The following is a 24,995-nucleotide window of genomic DNA, read 5'->3' on the forward strand; positions in this document are numbered from 1 at the left end:
TCACCTCTGGGGCAGGGGATCAAACATGCACTGAAGCTCAAGCTGTGGCTAGCTTGCAGTGCTGTGCCCTAACCAGTTGAACCACCAGGGAGGACCCACTTTAGAGGTTACTGTGATTTCAATTTCTGGTTTCCCCAGGATGGCAATCCTGGAATATACCTGTTGTGCTAGCATGACTATGAATTCACTTGCTGCAATGTTCTGTTTAGATTATGTTGTGGTTACCCTATTTCCAGGGGCATTAAAAGCTTTTGGCATCCCCAGATCAGGGGTCATGTAAAGAAGTAGAGCAGGCTGGCAGTATACAGGTGGAGATAGGGAAAAATGCTCACCTAAGAGGTCTGCATTACTGTTCCTCCTGTGGCCAAGAGGAGATAAACTTGCTGTAACTGGACTTGAGTTTTAAGAATAGTCTGAAATCTGTAATTTTTAAAAAATCCCTCAATTTTTCAGCATTGGCAGCTAATTCACAGTTTCTAAAAAGCACAAAAATTCATTGAGCTATATAAAGGTATGCATTTTATTCACATGTAAGGCACATCACAATTTTAAAAATGGGTGGGTCAAGTCATAGGTCTTACATATACACCTGTGAGTTCCTGATTTCCATTATTTGGTAATTAAAGAATTCTAATGTGGAAACTTGTGAGTGTCCTTTAATATTGGCTAATTTTATAGAACTTTAACTGTTACTGTGTGATAAAAGTGTGTTATAATAACTTTTAAGACAAGAAAGAGCTTATTAACTTATGAAGTTGCCTCAGGGAAATCTGGAAAGCAAAGTTACTAAAAAACTGAAAAAGGTAGTGCTGAATTAATTGACCATTACTGAGAATCAAATACTTAATTAAATGTATTAAAATAATTTAGGATTTTTCCAGCTACATACATAAATTGTATGTAGTTGCTGTGGTGAAAATCTAGTAGGCAGAAATTATACAGTTAGTACTTCCACTTGAAATGTGCTTCAGAATGGTCTTTCATAGTTTAGATTTTGAAATTTGAAAACATTTTAAATAATTCTCTTCTCCTTTTTAAAGACTGTTTTAAAGAAGTTATTCATATACGTCTGGAAGAACTTCTCCGTGTTTTAAAGTCTATTATGAATAAACATCAGAACCTGAATTCTGTTGATCTTCAGAATGCTGCAGAAATGCTTACTGCAAAAGTGAAAGGTAAGAAAAATCTATAAAAGTGGGTTGATACAAACAAAAAGAATACAAAAATAACACATTTTGGTCCATATTGACTAGGACCATCTGTTCTGACCTTGGTATGGTGTGTACCACAAGATTTACACATTCTTCAATATTTCAAATATTCCCACAGTCTGACCAAAATTCTCTCCTTCTCTAGTTGAGAGAAACACTCTACTTGAAATAAATGAAATTGTTAAATTAAGTGAAAGTGTGAATTTTTTTAAAAATAGGCACATTCTTTTGAAATGAGTTATTAGTGTATTGAAAGAAAAACACCTTTGTTTTATGAAGATGGTGCTGGAAAGTAGTCAGTCATATGTAATGACTTCATTTAAATGGTAGGACCAAATGGAGGAAAAAAAGACTTGTTATTTTAAAAAGTGAAAAAATGAAATTAAAATTGTTAAGTATCATGTGTACATGTATGTACATATGTACCTGTGTAAAAATGTACCTGTGTACATGCATACATTTTAACATATTAGTACACATGTGCTAAAAGAATCAAGAATTAGAACATTATCCACAGATAAAATGAGTTCTCACCCAAAAGTGTTCAAATCTATTATTTTGTGCAGTAGGGTATAAGAAGGATAGAGGGTGGGGGAGATTTTGAAAAGAGATGAGTCTGAAGAGAGAGTATAGTAAGAGATTAGAAATAATGAACTAGGTAAGGGTTGACTGATCTAAGGCAGAGACTTGGGTGAGATAGAGGTGGAACATGGTTCTTACAGAAGAGGGGCATTGATGTTCATTTGCTGAAACATACAACCGATGATAGGGAGGGATTAAGCTGAAGTTTGGAGATGAAGAAGTAGATTTGTTGATGTGTAAGTTGTGATAAAAGAGGATAACACCAACTGGGAGAATGTAGAGTAAGAGGACTAAGTATGAGATTTCAGGAACAGAGAAATGACAAAGGGACATGAGAAATACCTACAAAACTAGGGAAATGATTTGGAAAAGTAAGTTAAAAGTGTTAGCTTTGGCCCTCCCTGGTGGCGCAGCGGGTTAAAGCACAGCATTGGGAATCGAAAGCAACTTCCACATGAGTTCGATCCCCGCCTGCCCGGAAGGTGACCACATGGCGCGGCAGACCTCTCCTGACCCGCCTGCTGCTCCCCTCAGCAGTGTACTTCATCGATCTGCCTGTTCTGCTTCCCATTCTGTCTCTGGTGAATCCTCTCACCGCCCTGCGCCTCTGGCCTGTACCCCAGTTCTGTATGCACAAATAAATAAATCTTTAAAAAAAAAAAAGTGCTAGCTTCTAAAATCAGTACTAAATGTCACTGATAGGTATTAAAGATTCAAACAATGTAAACGGTGACTTGCTGTGGTTGAGTAAGGAAAGGAAAGGCAGCTCTAGCATGTCCTCAGTTTCAGAGGTTCAGTAGGCATTAACTGGGTTGGCATGGTGAGGTGAGGGTACAGGTATGTTCTATACAAGGCTTTTGTACCAAAAGTCTGGATATGAAGAAAATAATGAGATTGGTGAAGTACTCAAAACTAGAGAGATCAAAGAGCAAGTGTCAAAGGATGAGGCTGGAAGAAAAAGTATACTCTTGTCAAAGACAGGTCTTCTTTCCCTACCCCCAACATTCTGACATAGATTTATCATGTTTGGGAGAATCTTGTTTTTGTATTTCAAGCACTGAAAAAAATGTAGATAGCTTTAAATGGGAAAAATGGATTGCTTCTGAGAAGTGTAACTTTTTAAAAATGTGCTTAGTAACCAGATTAGTTTTTAAATAGATTGTTTATAAGTGCCATTTAACTTGATATAGATAGGGAAATTTGTGTCTATAGATAGTAAAATTTCCATGCTTAGAAATAGGGACCACAGTTCATTCAATTGTTGTCAGTGGCTATTGTGTGCAGTCAGGATGTCCTGGGGAAGGAGTGTGCCTGTGTATAGTTCTTGTCCACATTCCAGAAACAGACTTGAAGAGGAGGCCTCTTAGTTGCCTTGAAGATCTTTTATTCTTTGAGATGAAGCAGTGTTTTGAATATTATTTTCCACTATGACTGTCCTTACCCTTGGGATTATCATTTTACTTTTGTGTAGGAGGAAATCTAAAAGATTATTTTGTTGTTGGGAAACTTACTCAGTTTCAGTAGGATTCCATTAGACTAGAAAATTTTAATAATAGTGTTCTCTTTGGTATAAGTTTATGTCTTTAAATAAAACTCTCCCCATTCTTACTGTTGAGAATCTAATTGATAATTTCTCACTTAATGAAAGATATTCAGTGACCTGAAAAATTGACATTAAATTAGAGTGTGTTCTTTTATTTAACAAGTAATTTAATTTTCAGATCCTGGAAAGGTTAAGTGTGAGGTTGAATCCAATTTTGAATATCCATTCTGTGGAAATCTAAGTGTTTTTATTTTCTTATTGCTTTAATGATTTCAGAAATGAAAAGGTAAATTTTTTATTTTAAAGTGAAAAATAATTTAAAAGAAAAACCCCTGACATTAGGGTCAGAAAAACTGTCAGAAATGTGGATATCATTTAGTTGTAACTTTGATTATATTTGTGGAGGGAGATTTAATAATTGCTGTCATAGTATTAATGCAGAATAAATAAATAGCTAAAGTATTTTGTTTGTGACTGAACTTGTTAACCCTATATTGTGAAAATGTACACAGAATAATGTTGCCATTTTGGGGTAGGTTTAAGTTAAATATATTTAGTAATAAGAAATCTTCAAATGTGAATATTCCAGAAATTTCTCAAGCCATCTGATCAGAACAACTGTCTCTGAATACTACCTTATTTTGCAAGATATTGGCATTAACCTCAGAATTTTTCAGAATAACCCTTATTTAAAAACCTATTTTCTAGTCAAACTAAAACAATTTTAATTGAACTTTCCTTTTCAGACATATTAATAAATAAACAAGGTATTCTATGAAATGTGGATATCCAATTGTTAATACCCTACACCAGGCAATTATAAATAAAAACAAAACCACACACAGACTAACTTAGATTCAGGGAACTATAATCTCAGTATGTGCTCTGCAGTTTTGGATGATCAGACATCAATTTCTGTACATAAAAGTGAGAAGTCAGAATATTTGACTTCTCAATTTTTATTTTAAGTGTGGGCTTACCTTTTTATACCTTTAAAAAAAATTCTTAGCTTCCCCACCTTCATTTTAGTAGTGATTTGTATTTTATTTTGAATCAGGAAATTCTATCACAAAATTATTTACAGTATGAAAGATATAACCTATTTTTTGAAGTAGATAATCTAATCATTAATTTATTGAGTAAATACTACTGAGTGACCACTCAATTTATTATGTATTTGTTTTCATTATTTACAATTATTTTGGTCAGTTTTATTCATAATATGAATCAAAAACATTTAGGTTTTTTCATCTGTATTTTGCTCTACATTTAAAATACAGCAGACAATCACAAACATAAGCTTTAATCATGTATACAAAATTGTAGCTGCTACATGTTTTCTTTCTGTTTGAAAACCTTAATTTTTAATAATCAGTTAATTCACGTGGTTCATAATACAAATGACATAAGAGTATATTCAATGGTGAAAAGCCTTTCTTACTTCAGATCTTTTGCTATCATTCTTTCCCTAGGTAAGCAGCAACTATTAACTGTTTTGTGTATGTGATTTCTTTCCAGAGACATATAATACAAATATAGTTTCTTCTTCCCAATTTTTTTACATAAGTGGTAGTAATTTGCCTCTTGCACTTTGTTCTGAGTTATCTATACATGGAAGGTTTATTACTTTTTTGTTAATTTTTTAAAAATTTTGTGTGGTTGGAGAAAAAGGAACTCATTGCTGGTGGGAATGCAAACTAGTACAACCACTATGGAAAACTGTTTGGAGGTTCCTAAAACTGCTAAACATGGAGCTTCCCTGTGACCCAGCAATCCCACTCCTAGGTATCTACCCAAAAGACACAAAAACACTGATTGAAAAAGATACTTGTACCCCCATGTTTATTGCTGCTTTATTTACAATTGGAAAAACATGGAAGCAGCCCAAATGCCCAAAAGTAGATGACTGGATTAGAAAGATGTGGTACATATATACAATGGAATATTACTCAGCAACCAAAAAAGAGAAACACATGTCTTTTGCAGCAACTTGGATGGAGCTGGAAAAGATCATGCTTAGTGATAAGCCAGAAAAAGAAAGAAAAATACCGGATGGTTTCACTCATAGCAGGAGTATAATGGACCAGGCGAGAAAATAACAAAAATAATGAACAACCATATACCAGAGACATTCTGTGGGGGTGGAATGGGGAATGGGATCAAAAACGGGGGGGTGGAGGGGGAGGGAGGGAAATGCACAGGACTATGGTGGTGGCACAGGGGTGATTTGGTGATGGGAAACCCACGGGGATTACAATTGAGATGGAAAAAAAAATGTGCAAAATGATGTAAAAATAAACTTTTTAATAAAAAAAAAAGAAATAATGTTTTGTAAAAAAAAAAATTTTGTGTGGTAACCCATTATACTCAATACTGTAATTTATAAAAAGTTCACTACTAGTAAGTGCTTGGATTGTTACCAATTTTTTTCTGTTATGACAGTGCTATAGCAAAGAGGCAGCCATGTAAATTACGAGGTGGGTGGTTACTGGCTTTGCTGAAGTCATGCACATTTATTTACATTTTTGATACTACCAAGTGACTTCATTTGATACTGTTAAATGAAGATTTTCTGTCCTTCTGATAACAGTATTGAAAAGATTGTTTCCTGTATTTTTGCCAGCAGAACTTTGTTATCCAGTCTGATAGTAAAAATTTGTTCATCCTTTCATGTGAATTCCTCCTTTATTTCTCTTGATTGTTGGTCTCTCTGTGTGTTGAAAAACTGTGTAAGTGAAATTATATTGTTAATATAATTACAGATTTTCTCCATAGTTTCATCTTTTGACTTGCTTGTGGTATTTTATTTTTGCACTTAAGTTTATCAACCTTTTCTGTGGTTTTAGGTTTTAGATACTAAGAAGGACTTCTTTGCACTGTTTTTTACTTCTAGTTTTTTATTATATTATTTGTTATTTTAAGTCTTTGTACATTCTAGAGTATGAGCCTTAACTGCCTTATTGAATTATTTATCTTTTCCCCCACTGAATTGAGATGCCGTCTTTATCATGAATACATGAGTTGTATTCCTGGGCATAATTCTGTCTACTTATTTGTTTAATCGTGTTCAACATTGCACTGTATTGTGGTTATATGATATATTTTAGTATTGGTAGGGAGAGCTCCCCTTTCCATTACTGTTTTTGTTTAAGGTTTTGTTTTTTTCATTAGGATTTTTGAATTGACAAGTATAGTTTCAAAAATATCTATTGGTATTTTGTGGGTGATTTGAGTTAAATTTCTAAAGTGTAAAAGTAATAAATTAAGATGGATTTACATATTTAGCATTTCTAAAAATATAGTGTGCATTTCATTTGTTATGTTACAGTATTATAGTAGCATTTCAGGTTGTCTTTGCATTGTTTAGAAGCAGCTTCAAGTTTTAATTATATAAATCTTGTAGCTTTGTTTCCCCAGCAAATATATTTCTTTCTGTGCAAATGGTAATATTTCTTCCATTATATCTTTCAGTTCAGTGGTTTCAAAATGTGAGCCCTGATTTATGTCATCAAATTTGTGGATTGTGACCAGCATTTTAAAATATGAAGTAGAATAGAGAATCACTGAGAATTTGACGAGCAGCTAATAGTGTGAAAGTGGTGACAAAGACACACATTAGCAGGTTGTTAAATAGCCCAGTCTCGAGGTGTAAAATGTGGCATTTTGAGCTAAGTCATTGGCAGTGGTAATAGAAAAAAAGGCAAAAAAAAAAATTACAGATATTTTGAAAGTAAAGCAAATGAGCTTAGTGAATGTCAGGAAAACAGTAGATATGGAGGGATAGAGCAGAGAGAAGCCAGCATTCAGTTGAGATCGCAATACTAGTGGGTAAAGATTGGAAAGAATGGTTGGAAATACATCAAGCATTGGAAATGTGGGTCTAGAACTCAGAGATTAAAACAAGACAGGTAGTTTACAAGATCCAGTGAGGGTTGAGGAAGCTAAGATGAGAATGGCAGGTGAAGTGAGAATGACTGGGAAGTATGAGTTGTTCACAGGTAGATACACGATTGTGCCCATTATTAACATGCTCAGGCACCAAATATTTGTTCCCCTAGTCTTTCAACCTGTCAGAAGTGTGCTGTTTTACATAAGAAGATATGAAAGTTAGGTAATATATCCAGAGTAGTACAAAAGGTAGCAGAGATCAGATTTGAACTTAAGCCCGGAACTGAAGTTAGGTCTTTACTTCTAGTCACTATAACATAATGCTTCTAAGAGAGCCAAATACTTAAAGTGGAAGGAGATCATTAATATTTGTAATAATAATAACAGCTGGTCTTATTTATCATGTACTTATTGTGTGCCAGACCCTGTTAAGCTCTTTGCATGGATTATTGCATTAATCCTCATAGCACATTGTTGAGGTCAGTGCTATTGTTACATCAGCTCTCATTTTGCAGATAAGCAAGCTTGAACATAGAGGCTTTTCCAAGATGTATACATATTAAGTGGAAGAATTGTTTAAAGTTGCAGAATAGTCAAGTAGCATGAAAGCTTAGAAGAAAAAGGCCTTCAATTTTGATTAATAGGAGGTTATTATTGACAGAATTATATAGCAGTATTGAGTGAAAATCATAATATAGTTTTATGTAACAGGCTCTGGTCTAAGTTTATTTATTCCACAACAGTTCTTGAAGTGTATTATTATCCCCATTTTATAAATGAGGAAATTGAAGCACAGAGCAGTTTAAATTACTTATCCCAGTAAGAAACAGAATGTAATTTAAGTGGACTGATGTTGGAACCCATCCCCTTAACCAGGGGCCAGCAAACTAGTCAGGGGACCAAGTCGGCCCTGCTACCATTTTTTGTAAGGGTGCACAATCATTTATTGTTGGATGGCATTTATTTATGTTTGGCTCCTTTTGGCAGAGTTGGTATTTGAAACATTATATGGCCTGAAAAGTCTAAAATATTTACTGTCTAGCATGTTATAGAACAACTTTTTCAACTTTTGATGACATTATACTATATAAAAGTCAAATCTTTGTGAATTTAGTCATCACTTTTTCATAGAGATTTGGCAGTGGAGAAATGTTAAACTGAATGGTAGCATTAAGAGTAAATATACTAAAATGAATATTTTTACTTAGAATATTTGTTAATAACTTACAAAGTCAACTGAATAGGAAAGAGATCATGAAGCTATAAGGGAAGGTTAATGGCTTAGGATTTTATAGAATGTAGGAGAGATTAGGAAGATTCATTGGAAAGGAGGCAAAGACTTTTTTCTGAAATATTGAATAGGAGCAAAAAAGAGAAAGAATACTGGAATGATAGGACCATTTTGAAGTGGAGGGAAGGGCAGTGATAGGAACTTTCATAAGATGGCTGTAACATCATTCAGGTAGGGATGGAGGGAAGGGTGAATGTTTGAATAATAGTTTTTTCACTACTTAGAAATGTACTTTTTTAATCCGCTAGCTATATTTAGTGCTGAAAAAGAAGTTACAGAAGTTTGGATAGTGTTTTTTTTTTCTTTAAATTCTAACAAAGTTAGAAATATAATTAGCCTTGACATTTTTGCTTATATATATTACTTAGAAGTCTCTTTTATTGAGGTATAATTGATAGGTATAAACTGTGTGTATATATATATAAAAAATACATTATGATAACTTTTGACATGTTTTATTGCAGTCCAGATAATTTATGTTCTTTTATGATTCCCTTTCTGTACCTCCTTTTACCAATTTAGATATGTGTAAAATTTTCATGTACATTCTGTTCACAATACTTCTAATTTCCCCCCTACTTTGACTTACAGGTTATTTGGAAGTGCATTTAGTTTGCAAACATCTAGGGATTTTCTAGAGATCTTTCTGTTACTTTTCATTTCATTCCGTGTAATTACAGAACTTATTTTGTTTAATTTAAATCCTTTAAAACCCATTGAAACTTCCTTTGTGGTCGATAATATGTATCTTCGTAAACATTTGACATGCTTTTTGAAAAGAACATATGTTTAGCTGCTGTTGGGTGAAATATTTTATAAATGTCTGTCTGGTCAAGTTGGCTGATAGTACTTCTATATCTTTACTGACTTTCCTTCTAATGGATGTCAGTTATTGAAACCTCTGACTCTGGGTTTTGCTTTATGCATTTAGAAGCTGTTTATTTTGTGTGTATATCTATAGAAATACGCCCTTTGGATAAATTGACTCCTCATTCTGAAATAACTATATCCCCCCCCTTGTTTTCTTTTCTCAGTAATTTGCTTTATGCAGTAGTAGGCAGTAAGCAGGGCAGTTGTAGAGCTTACAGTATTTGTTTCTTTCTTATCAGCATGTTTGTCCTTTTGGCCTGATAGCCAAAGCCTCGAAAACCATTATTTCACTTTTGGGGACAGGTTTCTTTTCATTTCCAGCAGAAGTATAAGCCTGTTTTTCCATTTTGGCCAGAGTAGAATTAATAAAAAAATTACTTAAAATAATATAAATAAAAATGGGGTTTACTTAATGGTGGTTCTTAGGTTGTTTGTATCATGGATATTTAGCAGAATCTGATGAAAAGTATGAATTTAAGCTGCTTCGATCTATAAAGGCTTATACAGTAAATGTAATTTTATGAGACTTATAAGACTTGAGATTTAATTCATCCCTGCTTAGGAATCCTTGATTTCCAGTAAAGAATTGCAATGACAGTTTCATGTTAGAAACACCTAAGAGAGCTTTTGAATGATATTTCACAGACCTGTAAAGTCTGAACCTGGACCTGGAACCCAGTCTTTATTTTACAAACTCTTTAGTATCTCTAATATTAGCCACACTTAATAACAACTGTTTTAAAGCAAAAGATGGCTTCCTGTCCACTTGGTTTCCTTACCTTTATTGTCAAGGACCCCTGGGAGGGTGGGGTATAGCAAGCCAGTTAAAGCCTTAAATTCAACTTAAGTAGAATGGGTTACTTTAAAAAATTGTGCCTTCATGTCTTCTTTAAAATTCACCTGTACTTTTCACCATAGTCCCCTGTACTCCTCTCTTCCTTCTCCCCATCCCTCTTCCCCTTCCTCCTCTACAGGATGTCTCTGGTTTATCATTATTTGGTTTGTTTTGTTGTGTTGTATTTTGTATTATTATTTCCCGCCGATGTCTTATTTGGTTCCCCTATATTCCTCCTATAAGTGAAGCCATCTGATATTTTTCTTTGTCCTTCTGATTATTTCACTGAGCATAATTTCTTCCAGCTCCATCCATTTTGCTGTGAATGGCATTACTTTATCCTTTTTGATTGCTGCATTGTATTCCATTGTGTATAAATATCACATCTTCTCAATCCAGTCATCTACTTAGGGGCATTTGGGTTGTTTCCAGGCTTTACCAATTGTAAAGGAGCTACAATAAACAGAGGTGCAGGTATCCTTCTGAATAAATAAATAAATTTAATTTAAAAAATCATCTGGACTTTTAATTGAGGTACATACAGAAGTTATAATAAGAATCCTTGTCCAATATATTTCACAATTTGCTGTACCAAAATATAAAATGTTAGACTATCTATATGGTTAGAAAATAAAAACTATGTCAATTAGCATGAATCTCAAAATCCAAGAGCCTATAACAAATGAGATTATAGTTCATTTATAAATCATTACATGCTTTTTGTGTAATATGTTTTGTATATAGGTGTTTTCATACTATGTAGAATGTATGACTTCAATAATTGGTGATGCATAGTGAAAAATAGTGAGCCACAGTAGTTTAACTCTTATTTTAAAAATGCCAGCAAGCAGTAAACAAAAGAAAATAGTACAGACCACTCACTCTTAATGAGAGCTTTCTGGTATAATGTGGACTTTGTGACTCTAAGACCAATTGATTTCACATGGAGTCACTTTTAAGATGTGTCAGATTATGTAATGCTTGGGGCAGTTAGTTTGGAATGCCAGCTACTTTTATGCATGCTCATTCTTTTCAGTTTCTTTTATAAAGAACTTGAATATCCTAACCTATTTGTCTATTAGGTTTTTCAGTTTCTGGATCTTCTAATGTTTCTAGAAGTGGTGGTAGATTTTTAAAGGATTAAATGACTTTGTATAAATCGCATTCAAAATTCTTGCTCCCTAATGTATTGTAACCTTCTTTTCCCTATAGCTGTAAATTTTGCAGAAGTTAATGAAGAAAACAAAAATGATCTCTTTAGAGAAGTGTTTTCTTCTATTGAAACCTTGGCCTTTACCTTTGGGAATATGTAAGTAGAAAATTGTCCTTTCAAGATACTTGGGCATTGGTGTTTCAGTGAAAGATTTCTATGTTAATTCAGGAGATACTTGGAAAATAAAGTATTAATAAAAAAAAAAGTACAACTTTGGAAAATCTACATTCTATGCCACTCTATTACTATTTAATAACTGTGAAAGCAAAATCCAATTGCTTGTGGTTGAGTTTATGTTTTATGTGTGTGAATTCCTATGTGTTTATTTCAAGGTTCTTACTTTAAAAAAGCTTTTTTTTTTTTAGATGACATGTTGAATGACCACGCAGTTTAATGACTTTTGTCTTTTTTTTTTTTTGTCTTTTCTTTTTTTAACTCCTCTGAATAGTCTTACAAACTTCCTCATGGGAGATGTAAGCAATGATTCATTATTGCGATTGCCTGTTTCTCGGGAAAGTAAGGTAAGCCAAGTCTGTATGAAAGCAAAGACTTCAGCATTTTTAACTTGATATTTCAAAAATGTCTTTAATTTCAACATTGATAGTTTTTGAATTTAGAATTTATTATAACAAAAAAATCAGTCATTTTAAATAAGATTAGTTATTGTCATTTTCAGGAATAAAAATTTAAGTGAACCTTCAAAGTTGAACTATCATTTCAAAACAACATATGTGATAATTTTATAGTGGTTTGTGAAATTAATTTACATGCTATGCAATCCAAATTTTTAAAAAATAATATTAACCTATTTTTTCCTCTTAACCTTGTTATACATAGATCTTAAAAACTGATAGAAGCTTAAAGTAGTGCAAGAAGTAAAGACTGGTGAACTTTTAACATATCCTGCCTTTTTTTTTTTTTTTACTAACAAACCTGTAAGTTTTAACTTTCCCTAAAAGCATTCTTATAGTTATGCCAGAGGATTGATGTGACCTGGTAGGATGTGAGCCGTGTGTATAGAATATTGGAAATAATGTTTTCACATTTGATCTCAGCTAAACTGCAAAGGAACATTAGCATTACTTTTATTTGATTAGATTTTTCTCTCCAATGTAACTATTTATATAAACTCATTTAGAGACATTTCCTGTTCAAGATGACATTTCCAGATCATTTCCTACAGATGATGAAACCAAAAAAATATTACAATAAATGTTTGAAAGTGTATCAGATATTTGTATTATGCCAAAATAATATAAAAAACTCAGATCACTCTTTAAAATGACATAAAATATGAATGACTACTTAAGATGTTTGCTTTTATGTATTACAGTAATGAGAAAAATAATGTGACTGTTTCTGGAGTCATTTATTTCCATTGGTGAATCAAAGCAGCTAGTGTATAAGCCATATCAGAATGATGCAAGAATTTTATTATGTGTTTCATGATTGTTCAACTTATCTTTTCAAACTTGCTAGGTCTTAAAATATAATAAAACATTTTATCTGTATAACAAGGCTCTAAATAATTTAAATTTTAGATGTGAATCATTTTGTTCCTTGTCTCTCTGGTGCACTCATATTTATACTAATAACTACTTTATTTAATGAAATACCCATTTGAAATTTGAAAATAATCCTTTAAAAATAATAGTTGCTGTCTATTTAATAGTGCCTTCTACTTACTAGACACTGTGAGGTATACATCATCCTTAATCTTTAAAATAGCCTTATGAAAGTGTGTTCTTATCCTCGTTTTACAAAAGGGCAAGTTGAGTAATTTGTAGCACATTATCATATAGCTATATAACTACTAAATGATAGAGCTGGACTTCAAATCCAGGTCTCTCTGATCCCTTTTGCATTAATCCCTATATACTCTGCATAGCTCAGCTAAATATTTCAAATTTAAGTTCTCTCACATTTTGTGGGTAATATTTTCCTGCTCTGTCTAGTTAAACAGCCACTTGTCACATGCAGCTTTTAAAATTTATTTCAATTAAAATAAATAAAATTAAAATTTTACTTGTTATAGCTACTTTTCAAATGTGCAGTTACATTAGCAATATTTTACTGGATAGTGCAGGTATTGAACATTTCTATTATCATAGAAAGTTTGCATATAGTTGTCCAGTAAACTTTTAGAAAATGTTTGTCATATACTAATGTTGTAAAAGGTCATTTTTGCCATGTAATAAATAGCTGGAAAAGAGGCCGTTGGTTTCAATTTAGACAGCAATCTATTTAGAATGTGTCTATGATCTCTTGACTGATATTTTTGAGATTTGCAGAATTTGAAGTATTAAATGGATTCACTAACATTAACTAAGTGCTGTTGGTAAACAATGAGGTTATTCACTTTGGACCTTGAGAAATATTGTTGTAAAAGCTATATAATTCTTATAAAATGTTCTGGTATTTTAACAGACTTTAAGTCCCTTTGAGTTCTAAATACTTGAAATTCCTTAGTTGGAATTATATCAGAGTAACAAGTAAGTTAGAGTAAAAATTTTCTGAAGCAGAGGTCTGTTATCTTCTGCTCTAATCTTAAATTTGTTTTCTTCCATGTTTTAAGTCTTTTGAAAATGTTTCTGTGGACTCAGTGGACTCATCCAATGAAAAAGGTAATGCTTGAGTTATTTAAAACTGTCAGATGTTTTGCAATGACTTTCAGTAGTCCTTTTTGTTTAGTAACCTAATGTATTCATGTGTATCATCGTTTTAGATATGAAACTTAAAAGAAAATCCGCCAGAATGATAGCGACTTGTCAAAAATTATATAAGACTTACTAGTTGATGAATTATAGAAATTCATATTAATAGAAAAATATATTATACTTAAACTCTCTCAAAACTAATCTGTGGACCTTTAATTCTAAATTTGTCTCTTGTATAGTTTTAACTGATTTTTTTAAAGAGCTTATGATTTAAGTGATTTGAAGATTTTAGGATTTCTGTGATTCTTCATTTAGAGTGATGTGATCATGTTTAATGTATACTTACCTCTGTTTTTTCTCCCCCAGGAAACTTCTCTCCCATGGAACTAGACAGCGTGCTGTTAAAGAACAATGGGTCTATAGACTTGGCTTTGTCATATGCTAAAACATGGTCAAAATATACCAAGAACATAGTTTCATGGGTTGAAAAAAAGCTTAGCTTGGGTGAGTTGTTCCTGTTGGGCATATGATTAACTTTGGAGTGTAAAAAACGAAATTGTCTTGTGATTCACTTTCTATAGACTGAGTAAAATGATTCCATTAATAGCTGTTTCATTATACTGAGTACCATCATTGTCCGATTTCTCTTCTGGAAATTGAAAAGATGCTTAGAATAAATATACGTACATTGAACATGACTGTGGGCCAACTCACAGATCTGGGGATATAAAGATAAATAGAGTAACTTTACCAATAAAGAAGTTATACCCTAATGTGAAAAAGAAGTATAATCCTACACAAGGAAATAAAAGTAACAATAGATGTATAAGCAGAAGACAATGGAAACTTATAAGGAGCTTCTTCATAGTTACTATTTCCCCAGTGTTTTATGTTTGACATAATGCTGTCCCATCCATGATCTTATTTAATCCTTACCAAAACCCTGGGAAGTAGGCAAGACAGGAATTATCTGAGTTTTACAGTTGAAGCAATTGAGACAGATGATTGACCCAAGGTCAGAGAACACATTTGCTTAGACCATAAAGCAATGACTGGAAAAACATAGAATATACCCAAAGCTTATACTCTTTCTGCTAAAATATTCTAATAGGAAATGGCCATCAGAATCTACTGTGAATAGTCTTATAAAGGGATAATATATAAGCATAAGTTCCAGCTTCCTCAGGTGAGGTGTAAACAAGTATATTTTGGAAGTTTCCTATTTAATTTTGATGAGCACTTCTAAGAACCATAGCATCATATCATAATATAGACTAGTATTTCTGATAACTTTTTAATGAGGAATTGCAAATAATTTTAGAGTGTGGAAGGGAAAAATGAGTTAATCTTTTCTCTTGCTGCCTTTAACCTTTTCAGAGTTGGAGTCAACCAGAAATATTGTCAAGTTGGCAGAGGCAACTAGAACTAACATTGGAATACAAGTAAGTGTTCAGTTCAAACTGACTTAACTCCTGATAATGCATTGCAAAATCAGAAAATGTCATGGTTACTGTAGGAAAGAACTTAAATGTTAGTTTTTTTGTTTTTTTTTTTATAAGATTTATTTATTTATACAGAACCGGGGTATAGGCCAGAGATGCGGAGGGTGAGAGGATTCACCGGAGACAGAGTGGGGAGCAGAACAGGCAGATCGAGAAAGTACACTGCTGAGGGGAGCAACGGGCGGGTCAGGAGAGGTCTGCCACATGTGGTCACCTCGGGGGCAGGCATGGATCGAACTCATGCGGAAGTGGTTTCAGCTTCTCAGTGCAGTGCTTTAACCCGCTGCGCCACCAGGGAGGGCCCTTAAATGTTAGTTTTTATTGATAAAATAAAATTCTTTTAAATTGCATAGGTACCCATTTAGAAAAAAAGAGTGCATCATTTTATACAGATACTGTCTTGTTAGCTATTAATTTTGCTAAACTAGCTTGATGATTATAATTATTTTCTTAAATATTTTTCTCATAATCATATTAAGGACTAGTCACTTTTCTGAAAAAAAAAGGTAGCAGGGCATCTTGTGATTTTGTGCCATTTCTATTGTAACATTTACTTTTCAATTTAAATTTTAGGAATTTATGCCATTGCAGTCTCTATTTACCAATGCTCTTCTTAATGATATAAAGAGCAGTCATCTTTTACAACAAACAATCGCAGCTCTCCAAGCCAACAAATTTGTGCAGGTAAAAATTTGCATTATAATACACTTTATTTTTAAACAATAGCATACCTTTAGAAAACAGCTTTTATTTACTTTTTAAAAATAATACACTTGACAGCCGCTGCTTGGGAGGAAGAATGAAATGGAAAAACAAAGGAAAGAATTAAAAGAACTTTGGAAACAGGAACAAAATAAAATGGTGAGTGTGATACTGTAGTTTCATGTACCTATTTGTATATTATTGTCTGCAGTGCATAAACATCTACCCTGAGAAATGTATACTCTGTAGTTTTTCTAAAAATGTTCTCTTAACTAATAATTTAGATTTATTAGAGGTTTTTTCTTCTTAACACTTTTTTTTTCTGTGCAGCTTGAAACAGAGATAGCTCTTAAAAAAGCAAAATTGTTATGCATGCAACGTCAAGATGAGTATGAAAAAGCTAAATCTTCCATGTTTCGTGCAGAAGAGGAGCATCTTTGCTCAAGTGGTGGTGGATTAGCAAAAAATCCCAACAAGCAGCTAGAAAAAAAACGAAGGCTGGAGGAGGAGGCTCTGCAAAAAGTAATGACCTCATTTTGTTATTTGCAAATTGAATTAACTATAATCTAAGGCTTTTGTTATCCAACTTCAGCATACATGAGGATCATCTAGATGACTTGTCTAAGCAGATTTTCTAACTATAGAGTTTTTGATATAACCAGTCTAGGATGGGGACCCAGACATCTTATATTTCTGACATGTTCCTAGTCTGTTTATGCTGCTGCAGATCCATCTTTGAGAATCACTATTCAAAGAGAGTTTTGCAGATTCCTAAGAACTTTTGGGTTTGTCTGTGGAAGCAATTTTTTTAGAAAAGGCAGTAGTTTAGTATTCATTACTTGATGTTTCAAAAGTCCACCATTTAGGAAACTGTGTGTACTTATTCTAGGGCCTGATTAAAAGATTACGGTGGAGCTTTATATTTATGAAGTATGATTTGATAAACAGATTCTGTAAGACTATGGCCTGGAAAATGGTAAATATGAGTAGAAGTGAACATTTTATAAACAGATACTATACTAATTATAAATCATATATGACCGCGCATTATAATTAGGCACCCTTGAATTGCTGACCAAAAGATTGTTACCTTCAGAAATATTCTATTTCAAACATTATTTTATAAATTTCATACATAAAGTCTTTTAAAGTTGAGCTTTCTGCATAAGTATTTGTATTAGAATTTAGATTCTAGCAGTCAGTCTTATTTTTTCCCTGGGTATTCTCAAAGGTAGAAGAAGCAAATGACCTCTATAAAGTTTGTGTGACAAACGTTGAAGAAAGACGAAATGATCTAGAAAATGCGAAAAGAGAAATCTTAATTCAACTCCGGAAACTTGTTTTTCAGTGTGATCTTACTCTGAAAGCTGTAAGTAATTTCTTGAATTTTTGAAGGCAAGAGGGGAAAAAAAGTTTTAATCTGCAAAAGAGAAAAAGCTGCCAGATTAGTCATGATACTTATGGGATTTAATTTCTGAGCTTATGAAACATTTAGAGTCTAAAAATTGACGTTCACTTTTTAATAGTGGTATATGATTTGAATTATATGCTTTTATCTTGATCCCTTCCTTTCCTGTATGGATTGACCGATTAAAGTATGAGAGTTTGACATTGCCTCTAGTCAGTCCACTGTCTTTTTTGGCTTGGTTAACAAAATAGATTTCACTCTTGAAACTTCTTTTAGCCATGAAATTTATTCTTCATTAGAATTTGAGTAAACTAAATGTTACAGTTGAGCCCAATGATTAATCTGAAGATAAAGCTTACTACTCTCAAGTGTTTTTATTTGCCTCTATAAAATAACTTTGGTACAAAAAGTTATTTCTAGATTCATAACTTTTTTGTGTACATTTTACAAGTTTTAAGACATGTGACACTGATTGTTTCCTTTGTTATTTCCATTTCCCTAAATAATAAGTCCAATAACTTTTTTTTTTTTGATACTCTTCAGTAGTATCATTTCCTTTTCCTTTTTTATATCTTTCATGTCTCTGCTGAGACTTCATTCTTTCCATGTTTTTAGGTTGTTTTGCCCCTAATTTCTTACAATGCTGCTTTGGAGTACTTTTTGGATAACTCAAATAGTTGAATCATCTTAGTGTTGATATCTGTTCTTTTGTGAGTTGTCGAGATTTTTCTGGATCTTCATATGACAAAGTAATTTTGGATTATATTTTAAACATTTTTATTATTACATTATGTGACTCAGGGTCTTCTTTATTACCAGTATTGAATGTTGATTTTTAAAAAATATCAGCAGGCATTTCATCTAGTTAGATCACCCTCTAGCTCTTAAGTGTCTTCCTTTCAGGTCTTCGGGCTAGAAAAGTATACCTACTCAGCTGCTATTAAGAGTCAAGTTGGAAAAGGATAAAAAGGAAAAAAGAATAAGGATTTCAGACTGTTCACTGTTTAGATTGCAATTTGCTTGGCTGTAAAGAATTCCCTTCAGTTTTAGGTGTCTGTCAACATCTTTCCAGGTTCTTAGAACACAGGACACATAATGTGATTTTGAGTAAAGGTGGTAAATCTTGTGAAAAAGTGATGAAACTTTGGTGTCCACAGCTCAGAAGAGATCTTGGAGAAACAAAGAATAAAAGCAAGAAATGAAAAAAGCTTTCTTTTGCTACTGGTGAAGGGGCTATTGAGTCGGAAGATAACACTTAAATGCGTAGCGGAACATGGGGGGATAATATGCACACGCACACACATTTAAATAAAAAGAGAACTAAAGGCAGCAGTAGAAGCTTTAAACTGTCACATCACACATTAAATACAAGTTCCAAAGTCCCATCCCAAACAGCTTAGAAGGCAAAAGGAATATTCACGACGACCTGATCTTGCCCCTTTCATTTTGTAATGGGGTTTCTGATTTCCAAAAACTGTAAAAATCACTCAGGATCACACCATGAAAGATGGTTACTACAAACCTGATCCCTGCCTCCAAGTTGGATGCCATCTAGTCTATTCTGATTGTAAATTAAAATGATAATATTCTCACAACTTCTAGGATTTACTCCTCATGCAGTTTACAAGTGACAGAGGAGATGCCACACTATTTTGTAGTCTTTATTTTTTAAAATGCCTATCTAAATGGTAAGGAGAGAGAAAAGCATATCTGAAAAAGTGAAGAACAGTGTCTGTCAATGTATAAAAGTAGACTTTAGAAGTTCTAAGTTTAGAAGTTCTCCAAACTGAACAGATACCCAAATTTATGAAAATCACAATATAAATAAGGGTATATAACATGTAGAGACAGTTTACAGAGCTATTTTGTACATATATACATGTATGTATGTATGTATGTATATGTGTGTGTAAGTAAAATTTCTTAGTTGCTCATTTGAATCAGTTGTTCAATTTGAATCAGTTTAATCTGTTTTACTTATTCTGGGTGGATTTTGTGGTATTTTTCACATGTAGCTACAAGCACATAATAAATCTAACATTCTAGGTAAAGATCATGACTTCTTCATGTTTTCTTTTTCTATTTTTACTCTTCTAACAAAAGCAGAATTTGAGGTTTTTGGTGACTTATGGCTAAACACCATCTCAGATTGTTTCTAAAATTTTAAAATTTTGATTCTCACATATATCATTGTAGACAAAATATCATCTGAGATACAAAGATTCTAGGCACTCAGCTAGCTTTACTTAGCTTTGTGAGGAAAATACAAAAATCAGACTCACATCCCAGCAAAATTGTAACTTATGATCATCAAGGATTATTTCTGAATATTTAAAATTATCTTGAGTTATGAAGTGCTGAGAAGTGTCAAATGTAGGTATAGTTACATTACTAAGTAAAGTAAAAGGAGGAAGAAATGACCAAGAGTCACTCAGAAGACTTCATTTAATCAGTAAGCTTTTAAAGAATGGGGAAAAATAAAACAGGGTTCTTAACCTTTTGTTTTGTTTTAAAAAGCATTCAATAATAAATTTACCTTTAAAATATTTAAGATAGAAAATTATATTGAACAAAAGTAGATATTTTTTGCTAAATTATATTGGAGAAACTTTTCCCATTGATTTGATGATTATGAAAATTTATTTCAGCAGGGCCTCCCAGGTAGGCCAGGGATTTAAGTTCTCAGCATTATCACTGCCTGAGTTTGATTCCTGGCCAGGGAGCTAACCAACATGGTGCAACAGACCTCTCCTATTTCACCCACTGCTCCCTCAGCAGTGTATTTCAGTATATCTGCCTTTTCTGCTTCCCACTGTGTCTCTCGTGAATCCTCTTACCCAGCACCCCTACCCCTGTACCTCTGACCTATACCTCAGTTCTTCTTTGCAAAAATAAATATTGTCTTTTTAAAAGAACGTATCTTTCAACAGCTCTCATAAAAATGTGCACTTATGAATGCACCTATGGAGTAACTAAAAATTAGTTGTAGACAATGAAAGCTGGGCATTAAGTAGGAAGTCCTTTGGGCTTCAGTGGGCAGTACCAGAAAAGTGCAAAATTATAGTATTACCTTGACCAAGAGATAATGCTTTCTACTGCTATTCACTTCATCATTTCCCCTTTATGATTTTTTTTTTAAGATTTATTTATTTATACAGAACTAGGGTACAGGCCATAGATGTGGAGGGTGAGAGGATTCACCAGGAACAGAGTGGGGAGTAGAACAGGCAGATCGGCGAAGTACATTGCTGAGGGGAGCAGTGGGCGGGTCAGGAGAGGTCGGCCACGCCATGTGGATCTCCTCCGGGGCAGGCAGGGATCGAACTCATGAGAAAGTGGCTTAAGCTTCTTAGTGCAGTGCTTTAACCCGCTGCGCCACCAGGGAGGGCCAACCCCTTTATGATTTTTGATTCTTGCCTGTATCACTGTGTATGCTACACATTGGGAACCTGGAAGAAAAGATGTAGTAAGGCCCGGACTCAAGTAGATTGGGGGACTAAAAGGTGATTTTTAAGGTATTTATGAGCCACCCCAGTCAAGATACTCAGCAGATCCAGTAAGATCTACTCCCTGGAGGCCTCACTCTAGCATTTCTGTTAAGTGAGGGAAGAAGACTGAATATTTTAGGGAAAGGAGAAAATAAGATTGGTTTACCAGTATAAATGTTTAAGTCTTTATTATTAATAAATGCCCAAAGATATCTGCTGAAAATTTTCAGCAGATGAGCCAGTTATTCCAGCATATTCATTTAACTTTAATTGATGTTTTTTAAACTAGATTCATGAAGTTCATTTTAAAGAATTTAAAAAACCAAGAGCTATGTTTCGTATGAAGAGAGTAAGTTCAGCTTACCATTAACTGGAGAATCTCGTGACAGCTCATTGCTGGACTTAAACTTTACATAGGCAGCTTGAATTTACTGTTTCTTGAAAGAGTTAGAACACAAATAAGCTATTCTATTATGTGGACTTTTAAAATACTATTTTGCTGAGTCTCAGTTACCCTTAAGGAAAATGCCCATCTCTCTTGCAATGGACTTAGAATCAGAAGTTTAACATACCATCTAATTATCAAGAGAAAAAGGAAATATGGCAGTTTTTAAAATAATATTAAGCCACTCAAAATTTGGTATTTGTTCAATATCACTTCCCATAAATACATTCCCCACACAGGAGCCAGAGTGCCTTTTAAAAAGAAATCACTTCTTGTATAGCTTTTCACCAACTTCCTTAAATCTAGACTCTACCAGCTTTAGGTGATTTCACCCTGTAGGTGGCTTCTCAGACTGAAGCTCCACTTCTTTTCATTTGCTTCAACTTGTTTTTCACTCACTTTTGTACCAAGGTATCTGTTCTTCTGTTCTGCCTCTTACATTGGTCTTTTCTTTTTTTTTCTTAAGAATTTCTCATTTATGCATAGGAGAACTGCATGGAAGAACTGTGATGTAGGCCAGAGGTCCATTGGTTGCGAAGATTCACCAGTGACAGTGGGGAGCAGAACAGGCAGATGTACTGACATACACTGCTGAGGAGAGCAGAGGGCAAGACAGGCATGGTCCGCTGCGCCAAGCTGATTTAGCTCCTTGGCCAGGATCTAACTCAGGCCATAACAGTGATAGTTATGAAGAGACTTAACCCCTGGGCCACCGGGAAGTCTCTGCATTGGTCTTCTTCCTGAAACTTTGCATTGAGTATTTTACATGAGGTCCCAGAAAAGCCGTCACTAACCTACAGTGTCAAAAGGGTCCTTTTGCAAACACAGATCTATTTATATCTCATAACTTGGTACAGCATTAATAACAGCTTTCAGTACCATAAATTATATTAACTGCATTTGTTCAGACACCACCTTCAGGAGAACATAAACTCTGTGAGGACTGTTTACTATAATGTACCCAAAACCTAGGCTTTATAAACACTAAATTAATTCATATTGTAAGCACTTAACGGTTGCTACTATTGTTGCTATTATTGTTACCATTAAGTAGAGTGGTGATAATGTATTTAGGCATTTGTAGAAGCTCAGTGGAATTTGTTTTTAATAGGTTCAAGATAATGCCTAACTATAAAAATTGAGTACTATAGAATGCTTACAAATAATAATGTGTTTCTGTTTTTATAGGGTGGATAAAGTGAGAGTGAAAATAATAGTACTCTGATTGGAATTTCCCCTCTGCCTCCCCCCATATACACAATTATTCAATTAAGAGTTTAGATAATTGTGGTCAGACCATCATCGTACAGAGCTTGGAATCCTCAAAAACACAGATTTCTTAAAATCATGAAATGCTGGGGTTTTGGGGTTATGTTTTTCTGTTTAAAGTCAATTGGGTATATATACAGGATTATTTGCAAGATCTAGACCTTACACAAAACTAAGCAGCATAATATGCCCACAATGATATTCAGCATTGTCTGCCTGTTTCTGGATGCTGTTTGCTTGAAATAGATGTATGTTTACATAGCATCTGTATAACATAAGTTATCTTTGCCTTTTGTTTTTGCACCCAACCACAGGTAACAGTTAACCTCTTCCAGATGCAGCACCTGCAAGCTGCCTCCCTTGCAGATAGTTTACAGTCTCTCTGTGATAATGCCAAGCTCTATGACCCAGGCCAAGAGTACAGTGAATTTGTCAAGGCTACAAATTCAGGCGAAGAAGAAAAAGTTGATGGGTGAGGATTCATATATATGTGATTATTTAAAGAGATACTACATTTATTGCTGGAGTTCATATCTGGTATATAGTAGTATCTTTTATAACATTAGTCAAATTCACTTTAAAATTTTTGAATTTTTGGGCCCTCCCTGGTGGCACAACGGGTTAGGATGCAATACTGCAAGCTCGCCGCAAACGCTTCCTGGCCCCAGAGATGATCTACATGGCGCAGCAAGACCTCTTCTGTCTCTCCTGCTGCTCTCCTTAGCAGGGTACTTCGTCAATCTACCTGTTCTGCTCCCCGCTCTGTCTCTGGTGAAGCCTCTCACCGCCCCTGCACCTCTGGCCTGTACCTCAGTTCTGTATGCACAAATAAATAAATCTTTAAAAATAATTTTTTAAAATGTCTTTATATAAGATGTAAAGGAGTAAAGCTTTTCATCTTAACAGTGATTAGAAATCCTTTGAGAATGGCAAATCATAGTCTTATCTTTGTCAAATGTATATAGATTTAGACCACATATTGTATAGATATTACTATATATTATGCTTTTCTATTCTTCTCTGTTTCAGCCTTATAAATACAACTTATGCATTTTATTAATATCAATCGATATAGTTCAATATTTACAATGCATTCATTAATTTAACAGATTTTTTTGGAAAATAGAATAAAATAAGCAGACTATCAGTCATTCTTTTCAGTGATTAGTTTGTTTGGTTTTTCTTAGGAATGTAAATAAACAATTAATGAGTAGTCCTCGCACATCTGGATATGGACCTGCCGACTCTCTGGAAGATGTTGTACGCCTTCCTGACAATTCTAATAAGATAGAAGAGGACAGATGCTCTAACAGTGTAGATATAACAGGTAGTTCAAATTAAAGAGAAGCAGTGATATATAAAAGCTCAAATTATGTAAATTTGGTTATTAAATGATTGCAAATCTGGAAATAAAGGTCAGCCTTTCAAATTGGAACTTTATGATACTTTGTTCACAGGTGTAAATGCTATCCCTGTCTTAAAAGTGGACTTCATCATTGTTAAAAGAAGTTTGACTTGTTTCATTTTATAAGTAGGTCTTATGAAATCCATCTCTAGCCAAGTTTGACTTTAAATATTCTTTTCTTAAAGGTCCTTCCTTTACAAGGTCATGGACATTTGGAATGTTTAGTGACTCTGAGAGCACTGGAGGAAGCAGTGAATCTAGATCTCTGGATTCAGAATCTATAAGTCCAGGTACATTTGTATTGAAGTCTAGGCATGAGAATTCAGTGGAAAGTTAAAATACTCCTTTTGGGGATATTTTTTAACTACCTTATTTTTCTAATAAACTGTTGTTCATAGAGAGGAATGTGAATTCATACATAGTATATCATAATGAAACATAATAAAATAAACCTTTACTATATTTACCATCATCCTTAGAGGTCAACATATTAGTTAGAAGCCCTTGCCCTGTGTACTTTGCTTTATAACATATGCTCAGTCTTCTACCAGAATAAACTATCATCCTGAATTTTGTGAATCATTTCCCTAGCTATTTTAAATGTTGTACTGCATGTATCTAGTTGAGCTTTCCTGCTTCTGAATGTTGAACAGATGGAATCATTCTGTTCTTTTGTGATTTCTTTT

The 24,995-nt window shown here is 33.6% G+C and overlaps 1 protein-coding gene across 3 annotated transcripts in view; it reads left to right on the top strand.

Annotated features, from left to right (window-relative positions):
• Positions 1–24,995, top strand: part of ARHGAP29 (Rho GTPase activating protein 29) — a 71,289-nt gene that overhangs the window by 33,644 nt on the left and 12,650 nt on the right. For all 3 annotated transcript variants that reach the window (XM_012730194.1, XM_004689765.2, XM_012730195.1), the window contains 13 exons: positions 1,041–1,175; positions 11,433–11,529; positions 11,882–11,954; positions 14,009–14,057; positions 14,457–14,594; positions 15,468–15,532; positions 16,166–16,276; positions 16,373–16,453; positions 16,625–16,816; positions 17,526–17,663; positions 23,219–23,376; positions 24,092–24,231; positions 24,495–24,599. In XM_012730194.1, the coding sequence (XP_012585648.1) occupies positions 1,041–1,175; positions 11,433–11,529; positions 11,882–11,954; positions 14,009–14,057; positions 14,457–14,594; positions 15,468–15,532; positions 16,166–16,276; positions 16,373–16,453; positions 16,625–16,816; positions 17,526–17,663; positions 23,219–23,376; positions 24,092–24,231; positions 24,495–24,599 (1,482 nt within the window). The remainder of the gene's footprint in view (positions 1–1,040; positions 1,176–11,432; positions 11,530–11,881; positions 11,955–14,008; positions 14,058–14,456; positions 14,595–15,467; positions 15,533–16,165; positions 16,277–16,372; positions 16,454–16,624; positions 16,817–17,525; positions 17,664–23,218; positions 23,377–24,091; positions 24,232–24,494; positions 24,600–24,995) is intronic.

The sequence above is a fragment of the Condylura cristata genome, unplaced genomic scaffold (assembly GCF_000260355.1).
Source record: "Condylura cristata isolate star-nosed mole 26May11 unplaced genomic scaffold, ConCri1.0 scaffold00026, whole genome shotgun sequence".
Taxonomy (NCBI): domain Eukaryota; kingdom Metazoa; phylum Chordata; class Mammalia; order Eulipotyphla; family Talpidae; genus Condylura; species Condylura cristata.